The sequence below is a fragment of the Alligator mississippiensis genome, chromosome 4, assembly GCF_030867095.1.
Source record: "Alligator mississippiensis isolate rAllMis1 chromosome 4, rAllMis1, whole genome shotgun sequence".
Classification (NCBI taxonomy): Eukaryota; Metazoa; Chordata; order Crocodylia; family Alligatoridae; genus Alligator; species Alligator mississippiensis.
Genome location: NC_081827.1, coordinates 176,874,559 through 176,887,512, shown reverse-complemented (window position 1 = coordinate 176,887,512; position 12,954 = coordinate 176,874,559). Strand labels below are relative to the sequence as shown.

The 12,954-nt window shown below is 42.1% G+C and overlaps 1 protein-coding gene across 5 annotated transcripts in view; it reads right to left on the bottom strand.

Annotated features, from left to right (window-relative positions):
• The window catches only part of UNC80 (unc-80 homolog, NALCN channel complex subunit), a 202,145-nt gene that overhangs the window by 29,521 nt on the left and 159,670 nt on the right, over positions 1 to 12,954 (bottom strand). For all 5 annotated transcript variants that reach the window (XM_019491986.2, XM_019491985.2, XM_059727126.1 and 2 more), the window contains exons 52-56: positions 11,027 to 11,227; positions 8,218 to 8,341; positions 5,405 to 5,530; positions 3,368 to 3,491; positions 2,515 to 2,721 (exon numbers count right to left, since the gene is read on the bottom strand). In XM_019491986.2, coding sequence (XP_019347531.2) covers positions 2,515 to 2,721; positions 3,368 to 3,491; positions 5,405 to 5,530; positions 8,218 to 8,341; positions 11,027 to 11,227 — 782 coding nt within the window. The remainder of the gene's footprint in view (positions 1 to 2,514; positions 2,722 to 3,367; positions 3,492 to 5,404; positions 5,531 to 8,217; positions 8,342 to 11,026; positions 11,228 to 12,954) is intronic.

The following is a 12,954-nucleotide window of genomic DNA, read 5'->3' as shown; positions in this document are numbered from 1 at the left end:
TGTGTGAACCAATAACTTCATGGGGCTGTGTAGTGTGTTGTCTGTGTAATAAAACTGTTATCTGGACCCCTGAGTTGGGTTTTGCTTTACTATGGTTTGGCCCTGCTCCAGTCTCTGCTCCTCGCACCTATAACTTCTATCTCATTTCTCCCTCTCCTGCTTCTGGCTCACTGCCACCTCCAACACCTGTCCTGAGCTCCTCTCTGCCTCCAAACCCCCTGTTTCTTTGCCACTGTCTTATCCCCACTGCCTTTTCCTTTTCCCCTGAACAACCAGGTTTCTGCCTCAGTTTCTTGCCTGGCTGTCTCCTCCTTGCCACCACTTATCTGCCCCTCCCCCCCGAATATCTCAGCTGTCTGCCTCAGTTTCTAGCCCCAGTCTACCTTAAGTAAACCCAAGCCTCAGTTTCTCAGTCAGCTTCTCTGTAGTCCACTGGTTCTAATCCTGATTCTGGCAACTTTCACTCCCTGCACTTTAACGCTCTCTCTTACCTGAACCTTCCCCCAAGTATCCCAGGTACTCCAAGCACACACATACACATTGTACCATCCAAGTTAGGAACTTACCTGTGTATATGTGTAGGTGGGTTGTATTTGTGTGAACTGGTGAGTGCGTGTATGTGTATATATATATATATATATTTGGCATTGTGTGTATGATATACAAATTAGTGATCTGTGTCTAACTTTTGGGGTGTATATTGTATGTGCTTGAATTGGTGATAGGTATGCATGTGCCTAGGCTGGTTTGGATGTGTATGTGCCTGAGCTGGTAGTATGTGTGTGTATGCACCTAATTGATTTGTATGTTTTGTATATGTGCAATTGTGTCATAACCTCCTGTCTAACAGCGCAATGTTGAGATCCTGAGAGTTGGCCTGACCCCACAGGGCTACAAAGTGAGTGAATAGACATTTTCTTTTGATTCTGGAAATGCAGCTACATGTCTACAGTGCTGCAGGCCAGAAACCAGGAGGTGTTAGAGTAGGACTCCCTGCTTGGCTGGAGCAGACAGCTTGGGCCAAGGCTAACTTGCCCATCCTGTAAGTGGAGGCTTTCTGGGGAGGTGGAAAGCATCCTGGGATGCTGGGAGACTGAGAGTTAACTTGAATCTGGAGGGGGTCTCAGACAGAAGTTCAATAAACCAATTTATTGCTTCTGGGCCTTTTGGCTCAGATCAAGTGTAGTTTTTGGTTTCTTGTGGACTAAGATCAAGTGGGGATATCCAAATTCCAAGACCTCCAGGCTTGGGCCTGGACACAGGATGCCTGACAATGGATTTGGGAGTATCTGAAGTCCCAGGGTGAGAGCCTGGGATGGGATGGCTCACCAGTTGTAGCACCAGACATGGTGTTTAGAACAATTGAGTTCTGCCTGCTCAATTGATATGGTTTTTGGAACAACTGAGTTCTGCTCAATCAATATGATTTGGAACTGATTTAGCTGATTTGACCTGGAACACGAAATATAGTAATAAAAAAAATGCAATAAACCAATTTAAACTAAATCACCACAGTCTGATATCACATCCATCCAGATTTATCTTAAACTACTTTTGGCCATTTTGAAAGTGGTTTATGTGCACTGAACTTCCGTTGTGTTACAGATTTGAAATGGTTTCAGCTCACTTATATCAGTTTATTGTACCATCTGTCCCTGACCTTGATGTGGCATGACAAACAGTAGTAACGTCTATTCACACACCATTTGTGCAACCATAAACATTTTTATGGCATCACAAATAAGATGCTAGGTGACATCTGTTTCCACCCTTAGCTCCCTCTACACGTCAGTCACATGGCATGACTACAGCATGCATTGACTATAACCTAGCTACTTTGGGAACCGTGAGTAGTGAAGCTCAATTAACTGAGTCTGCTGGAGTGTGGTAATTACCTCACTCCAGCAGACTCCCGCGTCACATGTATCAGCGTCTTTGCACTGAAAAATGGTGGTGGGGGGACTTTAACTAAAGCTCTTCAAACACGCTTTAGTTAAAGCGTCCCCCCCACCATTTTTCAGAACAAAGATGCTGATACATGTGACTCTCCGGGCACTTTAATTACAGCAGCTGTTGGAGCCTCTCTAATTATAGGCCACCCTCTCCCCTTACCCTTCCCCCCAATCCCTTGGAGCATGTGTATAACTGCCCTGAGATGCCAAAGGATTCAGTGCAAGATGTACAAACCTGCTCAGGACAACAGTCACTGTAGCTTCACTGCTATTGGCACCCAACCTGGCTATGTTTAAATTAACTTGGGTCTATCTAAGCATATTGTGGTCACACCTCTATCTGCCTTGAGATAGCACTGACATTCTGGCTATTTCTGGCATAGTTCACTCTGTGCACTACCCCTTCCTCTGGGCCTCACCTGAAACAGCTGTAAGTAGTTCAGTTAACTTGAGCCTGTCAGGATTTTCTCTGCCTCCATCATGGCTTTACATGGTGTCCGGAATGCCCTTCCCCTCTTTTGCTGTTGTTTTCTTTTCATTATGGAATGGGAACTTTACTCACCCAAGTAAGCTGCCTGGCTGGTGGACTCTGCAAGTCCCTCCCTGCGCAGATCCTTCCCAGCATCCCCAGGGGTAGAGCAGTGTGCAGGGGAACTCTCCAACATGAAGTTCTTGCTGCGGGATGTGCTAATGATGCGAGGTGGTAGGAGGATATTAATAACAGTCTGGAGCAGCAGCAGGACTTCAGGCTGCTCCAGCCATGGGCTGTCTGTGGTGCATGGAGAGGGGTGGTAGAAAGGGGATAGAAAGAAAATGCATCAGGCCACATTCTATCGAAGTTGAATAAAAGACTCAGTTCCAAACTCATCCCTTCCACCAAACTCATCCCCCACCTTGTTCTCCTCCTGTGAGCAAAGGCAAAGTTATTTTAGCACCAACGCACACAGCAGCATGGCACAATTAAAGATCTCACTCTTTGAGCAAAATGATCTCATCTCCCTTTCCCTCCACCCTCATTCTCTGTTTTCACCACATAACAGGCATGGAATTTGGTGACGGGCAATCAGTGGTGACCCAGAATCACTGGGACCCTCCATCCTTTCTACCCCATTAACTCTGGGACACACTACAGAGGAATTTGTCTTCTCCAGCACACTCCTTGTCAGGTTACCTATTTCAAAAGGAGGAGTGCATTTGTTAAAGAGTGAATTCAAGAATGACGAATCTCTGACACAGTTGAAATGGAAACGAGAAACAGCAGCTCACACTGAAGGCTTTTCAATCTTCCCAATGAATTCTAATGGAATATTACCAGGGACAGGAAGCCAAATGAAAAGCAAGAGAGTAGGAAAGTGGAAACATTTGTTGTTTGAAGGGGGAAGAAAAAGAAAATCTTTTTGTTAAATTAATCAGACCTTTGCTTCCAGATCCTACTGTGAGGACAAATGGAATCAGTAGGTTTAAAAGCATTCCTTCCCTTCTCTCCTGATTGGTGAATGGGGAGATCACATGGCTTAGGGGGAAATCTTCTTTCAAAGCCTGTGCAGTAATAATAAGAAAGGATTAAACATTTTCATCAGCCATTTAAAAGTATATACACTGTAGGGAATGACAATCCCCATACACTTGTTTTTAAACACAACACAATACAGCTGTTGGCCCTATTAACTTACGAATTCTGAGTATACCTATATGAGGGAAGAGAATTCAGAGAGTAATCTAAATTTCACCTGCTTTAGCATAATCACATGATAAAGGGCCAGATTCCAATCTCATTTATACAGCTGCAATTCCAGTTGAATCCCCCTGGAGTATATGTGCTGTTTATTCCTTTTTGATCCTGATATAAACAAGATTAGCATGTGGCCCAAACTAGCTAAAAAAAAAGAGCAGAGAAAGTTACAGGAGCTACCCATTTATTAAATGTGGAGGTTATTCCACATTTCCCTGGGCCCCAAGTCCCTAACTTTATGGTGACCTTCTTTCCTGTAAATGAATAAAATGCACACTTAGTTGCATCTCAACAGTTATTCCAGCCTGGAAAAAATGTCCTTTCACCATGAACAGATTCTTCTCCATGTCGGAAGTAATAGTGGTGAAAGGAACTACTGTTAGGCAATGACTGAGTGTTCAAAGCTTGAATACAGCCTTTAAACTGTTGACTACTTTAGATATAAGCTGAAAATGAACTTTAGAAACACTTCAATATGCAAATGTGGGCTGGAGATCCCAAGAGAAGAGATTTACTTATGGGACTGTCAGCTTTAGATTCTGTTGGAAATACTAGAGGAATGACTTTTCTGGTGATAGTGTGGCATTTCCAGTTTTGATCCTATTTGAAACCTATGAAAAGCACATAAAAAGGGGATAAAGCATGTGAAAACTCCCTGTTAAAAAACCTAAAATTAACGGTTCATTTGGAGTCTGGATTTAAATCTGAACAAAGATTTGAGGTGGAGCTAGCTGAGGGTCATTTTTTATTTTTATTAGAAGTGATCACTCATTGTTGAAAGAAGCATGCAGTGTCTCTGTACCAATCAGTGTCGATGTTCATCTCCAGAATGAGCTCTCCTGTTTCATTCTAACAGAACAGTGCAGTCAGTGTTTGATCTCTTGACCCGTTAACTTTCTTTCCCATGCTCTGAAAGACCTGTTCAAGTGCTCAACTGGATGATGGATGTGCTGCTCATTGGTTAATTAAAAACAAAAATACAGATTAAGGACAGAAAACTTCCACTTTCATTCTGCCCCATGGTTGCTCTTTGTCACCTTTGGCTTTGTGCCAAGGAGATATAAAGGAGATGTAGGCAGAAAGAGTCCATATGCACCTGGGACGGCTGCCTTCAAACTGATTTTAAAAATCTACAGTTGTCCAAAATAGTAAATATAAGGTGCTACTCTGAAAAGGAATATACTGATGAAATTCCTCCCATTGAAGTCACCATGCATTTACTGTTCTAGATAATGAAGGATGGTAGTTGGTAAGCAGTTTACAGTTCAAACATCTATTGGTATCTGAGTTTTTTTCTCTTCTCTGTTTGTGCAAACAGTACCAGTTTACCACTGGCTTAAAATAGGACGAAACTCATGCTCAGTAAAATCCAGGCACCCCATGGAGTTTGGTGAGGCTGCATGGGTGTGACCTAAGAAAGGATTTTTCTCATCATTTACAATCTTGAGAAGACTCCTAAAATATTGTGCTGGATCTGCAGCAAGTGCAAATCAACATAGCTCCATTGACTTCAATGGGGTTTGGCTGACTGACACCAACTCCAGATCTAGCCCATTGTTAAGATCTGAGCTCAGTCCTAATGTTCCAAATCGCTACAGTTCGGGGAGTTTTCATTTTGTTCCACAGTTTTTGCCCAGCTTTCGCAGAAAAAAAGAGCACCTATGAATTGGTGTCTCAACCACAAGCTAAACAGGCCTGATAACAGGTTAGGCAGGCACACCTGTATTTGCAATGCTACAAGCCGGACAACAGCTGTGCTGAAGGGCAGAGGTGGCGAGAGATAAGGGCTGAGATGAAGAAGGGGTAATCCATCAGCAACACTGGAAGGTCCTACCACTCCCATCACCTGCAATACAAACAGAGCACATCACCAGTACTGACTACTGCAGTTCCATCCATGCCATACCCTCCAACCTCTATGAAAGAGAAACAGGTACATTTCAGACAGCATGAAACTGGGGTGCTCTTCAAGACAGAGTATCCCATAATGCCTTGCACTAGCTAGGGCCAGTGAGGAGAAGGGGTGGTTCTACCAGGGAAGGAAGGGGAGGAGAGGGAACTTCTACAGGGGAAGCCAGAAGGATGGACAAAGTGCATAGGGAAACTGGTACATTTATTAATGTACCCAGTAGCAGGCCTGAATGACCAGCACTCAACTGGGAGAATAGGTAGAGTTGGAGGGTATGCCATGTAGCTATTTATTTAAAAAATGTAATAAAAGCAGAAGGTTTGTATTTAACTTCTAATCCTTGTCCTTCTCTTCCTAACTTCTTGGAAAAATAATGTCCTGAGTCTGATCCAATCCAAGTTTTGTACAATGTTCAGTGTCCCCTCAGGCACAGCATGTTGTAAGGTACTAAAAATTAAATGGGGGAGGAGAAGATGGGGGGAGATCAATATTCAATCCTAGAATTAGACTTTAAAAAGTCAGACTTAGATTTAGAGGAAAAAGCCTACTGTTTTCATTGAAAGATTTTCCCATTTTCCTGGCCACTGTTTTGTTTGTTCGTTCGAGGGTTTTTTTGTGGTTTGCTACTAAAAGAGTTTCACAGGGCACGTCTACATAAGACACTTACTGCGCAGTAGCCTAATAACACTGCCAGTCAAAACCTATGTTAATAAGCTACAGCACAGTGTTATTAGACTACACAGTAATGGTCACAAAAATACCATGTGCTGGTGCTACTGTGCAGTAACTGTACTTACTGTGCATTTAGTTAGTAATTCATTAAGGAAATACTAAACTAAATGCGTTGTAACTACTGCGCATTAATGAAGGTTGTAGACTTGTCCACAAAGAGCTTGTCTGCACAAGGGAGCAACTGTGAAGCATACTAGGATGTGGCTTCATAGTACACTAGCTACTCCATGCTAACTCACACTTACTGCATGATAAGTGTCCACACAGGAAGTCAACAGAGAATAGTCAATGTGCTATGAATTCATGCTGTTAAATTAGTTTGTAGGAACCTCCCTGTATAGACAAGGTCTGAGCAGTCTGAAGCCTCACATTTTCAACACTGTCCATCAAACAGCCATTGATCAATTATTGTTGCCACAACAACACAGAAGTCACTTAGACCCCAGCAACCAGTTGGAGTTCCCATACCATTGTGTTGTATATGAATGCTGTACAAAGAGAGAGAGAGATATTGATAAATGTCAACAGCACTTTCTAATTAGAAATGGGATTATTTTTTAAGCTTTTTGAAATAATCAACGTCATCAGCTTTCTTTTCCATAGCCCTGAAAATAGCATCTAAACAATTTCATTTTTTATAATAAAATAGTTTTTAATAAAAGTGCTACTGCATTTTTTTCCAATATTTGTACTTTTTGTACTACTAGTTCATTGGTTCACAATCCCATAGCTTCTTTGGCTTCAAGGTGAGCATTTGGCACTCTGTCCCTTCGTATTATGATCTCAAAAGCAAGTTCATACTTAGCTGTTTTCTGTCATTACTGAATAGTCAAACAAGCTGAGTTCTGCCTATACAAATTTCCCTCGCTTTATGCAGATTCTGTATGTGCAAATTTGCTCTTTTGTGATGACCCTTTTTATACCAAAATTTTGTTATATGCAAGGTAAATTCACTCTTATGCAATCAGTATGGTGGAAGCCCACAGTCAGCTGCTTTGTGCAGTGCATTGTGGGAGTGACATGCACCAAAATAGTCTCGTGTGTGGATCTGTGTTCCTCACTCGTTGTCTGCGACACGTGTTTCTGTAGTTGCCATCCCCATTATGTTAGTGCCCTGTGCTTGTGTGTACTGTCTGCTGTTGGTGAGTACCAAAATTGTCTTGTAAAAGTAGTAGAAATGGATCTCAGGGTCAGTACAGTTGAGGTCTTGGAACGTATCCCTATTTGTTACATTGTAAAGTGTGTTCCTTTTATGCAAATTCGAGTTATGTGCCGTTTTCTAAGAACGCATGTACAGCATAAAGTGAGGGAAACCTGTACTGTCTCTCTAGTCACATTCATACAGGAGTTACAACTGTTTAGATGCAAGGCACACATCAACTTTATATTCTATTGGTTAAGGATGGGATCTGAACATTGTACAATGGAAACCTGCACTAAATCAAACCAGGGACATTGCAAATGTCAGAGTGAATCCACTTGTGTAAATCTTCTAATTAGCCAAGTAATTGACAAAATGATAGCTTCCTCCACAGCAGGAGACCCTCGCACTGTCCCCAGGCCCACTCTCCCCTCTACCAGGTGTGTGCAGGCTCCACCACCCCACTCTCCAACTTGCAGCCCTCAACTCTCAGCGCATCATGCAGAGGGAGATTTTCAAAGTGGTGTGTGGGAAGTAACATAAATAAATCGACTGACCACAGGTATCGGTCCCTGTATCTTCCCATGCACCACTTTGAAAATGTACCTCACTGTCTCTAGTGGCACCTACAAAGTCACAGGGTGGGGGATAAGTGACAGGAAAAGGGATCAACTGCAATCTTCAGTCCAGAGAAGTCAACAGAAGAATGAAGTTTAGCAAAGTTTCATAAGATTGCCACTTGGCTACTCACCAGATTGACACAGACATTGATCAGTGACCTAAGGTGAGGCAGGAAGGATATGATTGGCTGCCTCTGAAGTGTCAAACAAACCCCTTCAATCAAATTGCTGGCAGGCTCCCACTCAACCTGTCGCCTGGAATACAACAGTAGGTGCTGTTAGCTGGTTGACTCCCTTCACCAGACACTCCGAAACAAGGAGACTGATACATGGTGACTCCAACAAGGAACGTGTAAGACAGCAAGGACGTCCAAGATGACAACAACAAAGTGCATTACAGGGGAAGACTTTTACCCCTGCTGTTCAAAAAGCACAGAGCACACCAAGAGGTAGAGAGGCAGTTGAGAACTCAGCAGAGGCATTCCTGCCTCGCTGGACTGGTGACACGCAACCCGTCACAAACAACAAAAGAGAAAGAGAGAGAGAGGATGGATGGGTGGGGCTTCACTGCCTGACTTGGTCTCTTTAAAAGAGGTGTTGAGGGTGAAGCTGAGGAAATCCAATAGACAGCCATCTCAGATGAACCTGCAGAATGAGACAGAGCTGACTGTTTTATGTTTAGGGGAGCTGCACTGCACTTCTGTGATGGAGAGAGACTCATTCCACTCTGGCTCATGGAATCACTGTTTCCCTAGTGCAGACATCACCGTGCAAACTTGAGTGGAGTGCATCCCGTACTTATGACAACACCCACTTCCATTACAGCTCAGCCTAGTCTCTTATACATTAATGACTCCCAGTGGGAGTGAGTCCAGAGCACAAACCAGCCCAGTATTACAGACTTAACCTTCACCAACCCTGGCAGGACAGCTGGGTCGCTCCCTTCCAGCATCAGTATCTTTCACTTCTAAAAGTTCTTCACTCTCTAAAAGGCCTCAATCTTTAAAGCAATTCCAGTTCCTGTAAAGGATGGTATACTGAAAGCCCTAGAGATGCAAGTCTTATTTTATCTGCAAGCAGATACAGCACAGGTTGCCATAAGGTGCTTTCCCCACCTCCAATCTGACAGAGCGGCTGCTTCGGGCAAGAAACTTCCCAGGTCTGTGTGGTGCCTCACAGTAACCTAGATGCTGGGGAGAAGAGTGAGGCAGGCATGTACTTGCTAGAGGGCTTAATGCTCTACTCTTCTATTAGTTGCACTCCACAATAGACTCTCTAGAAGGCTTCTTAGCACTAGGAGTGCCTGATACCATAAGGAAGGATTTTTTAACCCAAAAGCTTGCTTAAAAATTGTTCTCCAACTATTTAAGTTGGTCTAATAAATGAAGTCAGATCCACCCAAAGAACTGTGTCTGCCTATGTCCTTAGACCAACACGGCTACAACCTACACACCTGATACCATAACAGACACAGTACCTGGACATACATCCCCTGTCAATCTGCCTGCTTTTCTCAATCAGTTATGCCCAAGATGCCCAAATGCTTGCACCTTTATATATGCCATACTCATAACAAGCCCCAGATTTTGAGTTAGGCACCTGGGGAGACTGAAAACCTAGAGATGTCAAATGAGTTCTAGTGTTTCAAGTAGGCAGCTCCTTAAAGAGCCAGTGCTTGTGGTGGATCCCTATTTGCAAAACACTTAGTAGCTTCTTGGAGCTGGTTCATGCATTTGGATCAGTGGCTCAGTAGCCTCTGTACCTGATTTATAAGAAAGAGCAATAATGGCTAGGTGGCTTTGTGGAGGTGCAGGTGATGTTCCATGGACAATAAAACAGGGGTTCCAGGAGATGAGCAACCTGTGAACCAAGTTAAAAATAAAGGAAGGGTTTTTAGAAATTGGAAGATTCTTTGGGATTGAGGTGAAGAAAATGTGATCCAAAAAAGGCAGGGAAGATACAGCAACGAGAAGCACTAACAAGAAAGAGGAGCAGGAAAACTGTTCCCCCCTACAGGTTACCTGATTCTTAGTTGTTTTAATAAAGGGAAATGCAGCTGGAGGCAAAAGGAGGAAGGGGTAGGAGGAAGAGACTGTTTCTCCATGATTCACCCCATCTCAGTTTGGTGTGTGAATTTCAGTCCCCAAACCCTTCAGTCTTTGGCCTCCCAGCTGAGACTGACAATAGGGTTAGCAACTAAAGCCAGCTGTCCTGAAGGTTTCTGCAATATGGAAATTTTCCATAGAGAAGTGCACCGTGACCAACAAATCCTTTCACATGGGCCACCAAAAAGCCAGAAGATGGGTATTTTTATACCACTGATATGTACTGGTCGGTCACCTGTCAGTGACCCAGAGACCGAGAAATCCCATACTTAATTACTATTCCATGAAGCCTCCTTCCCCTTCCCACATTGCTTCATTGGTTGTCACCACCTGAAGGAGATTCATTTGCTCAGCTCATGTCTTCTGCATTCAGGAGCACTTGGATGTAATCATCATTCCAAACTATTTTTATTCTTTTCACAGAGCATTTCAATATTTGTATCATAGTAATGCACTGTATAAATACCCTTACCAATAATTTGACTTTATTTTTTAAAACAACAAAAAACTAAATACAGAGAGATCATGAAATTCTTTATAGCCTGAAGACTTTGGGGGAGAGGGAAGAGTTTGATCTCCTTGAATTCGATTTGTAATTCTTAATGAAATATTCATTTCCTCTATTGCAGACTGGAAGCTGGCACCCGAAAAACATGACATACACATACACCAACAGGAGAAATTTTTTTTGCTGGGATTCAATGCAGGTGAAGTACAGGTAAAATGACATACCATTACTTGGTATGCAGGTAAAATGCAGGTAAAATGACATACCATTACTTCAAGGCGTGCAACATCAGAAACGGACCCAAAGGTTTCCATTATACCTGCTCACCTCAAAGTAGGCATCTTGTGAATTTTATTGAACATACGATCCAGTCTCTTTAAGATGAGGATAAGGGCAGGTCTCACGGCCTCAGCTGTCCAATCTGTGATGGGCAGCATCTCCATGATGTAGCGCCGGAGCCCACGGCTTTCCATCGTCTGGGTGTCATAAGGTGCCAGCTTCAGAAGGGAATGTGCAATTTCTGCCAACCTAAAATTATGGCTCATTAAGAGGGAAATCAGATATTCTACAACATAAACTTGTCTGTAGACCACAACTACAAACTGCATGGTAGAGGAATCACCAGCCTCTTAATAGAAAGACATCTGAGCTAAGAGTACTGCTATTTACATTCTCAGGTTAAATCAGAAGAAATTCCAAGTCCAGTAAGAGTCTTTTGATGGGATCAGAATGTGTGTACATGGGTGTATGGTGTATAGTGAATACATATGCACGTATATACTTATGTGGATGTTAAACTGGTAAATTGTACCAAAAGGCACATTAGGAAGCACTGCTTTACATTATTAAAATCATCATGGCACAGTATCTTTTTCAGCTATTAATATTGTGAGCATCAGCAGTTTCAGAGAAGGGTTTCTGGTAACAGGCAGCAATCATTTAAAATATGTCATTAACCTTGAGTGGCTTCTCTTTGTCTTTTTTATAATGTTACCAGATCAATACCAGGGATTGTTAGTCTCTGTGCACAACTTTTGCACATTTAATCATTAAAAACAGCATGCACTTCCCACTGGTGTGTGTGTGTGTGTATATATATATAGCTTGTGCTGTTTATGGGTATTTCTCCTTACATTCTTCATTTTGCTTTTTCCAGTTGCTTCATTTTTTTCCTCTTTCCTTTTTTTTTTTTCTTTTTGGTTCTCACTGAGAGTTTTCTAGATCAACTTTCTAAGGCCTAGCAGTATTCAGCTTCTACACAGAATACGGGAAATGGTTAATCAGACACTTGAAGACTTCCTGTGATGTTTTTCATTGAATAAAAAAATGAAAGAGTCCCGGCTCTGTATGGCACCCACAGCTGGGAGCCATGCATGGCATGGCAGGAGGTGCAATTGTCTGGATCATGCATTAGATCCAATTGCCTGCATGTGTAGAGGGGGGCATAGTCAAGGGGGGAAGCTTCTTCTAAAACACTTTCCATTAATGGATAATGTATGACTTCAAGCATGAGAATTTATATACTTTCTAATATATTTTTAATTAATTCCATCTAACTGTGTTTGGGGATGATCTCATCATCCATATAAATACCAACTCTTTATAGAATCCCAATACAATCTTGACCTTAGTGATACCTTGTGTCAGTGTTTTGGCACAGGTTAATTGTAAAGAGTGTAAAAAAAGTGTTTCCTTTTAGCTCTCATACAGCTCTGATGTCATAGCCTATCACATTAAAACATTAACTTTTTTTAAAAACCACAGCATATTGATGATTTTTTAATTATTATGTAAGTCAAAACACAAGAACAAAGTCTCCACCACTATTATACAATGATGAGCAAAAATGTTCTTTTGGTTTACAAAGTGTGGAAGTTCCTTATGTACTATGGTGCTTTCTGAAGCTCTGAAAATCACTTCCTTTACCCCACAAGTTATACAGTGAGGGCTCAGCCCACGAGCCTTTATATTTGCCAGCAGCCACGAGAAGACCTAACCATTTTGGTAAAGACAAGCAAGACCAGGTCCCAAGATTTTTTTTTAATCCAGTTATTTTAGTTACTCTTTCTTTTGTTCCGAATAAGATCATATTCTTTTTATTTCATATCTTATTTGACAACTATGAAATCTTCTGCTCCTACTTGCTAATACAACAAAACAGTAAATAGGATAAAATACAATTTCCCTTAGCAGTGATGATGTCAGTACCTAAAAGTACTTTTCTGTCATTGTTGTAAACATCTAGTTAGTTGAAT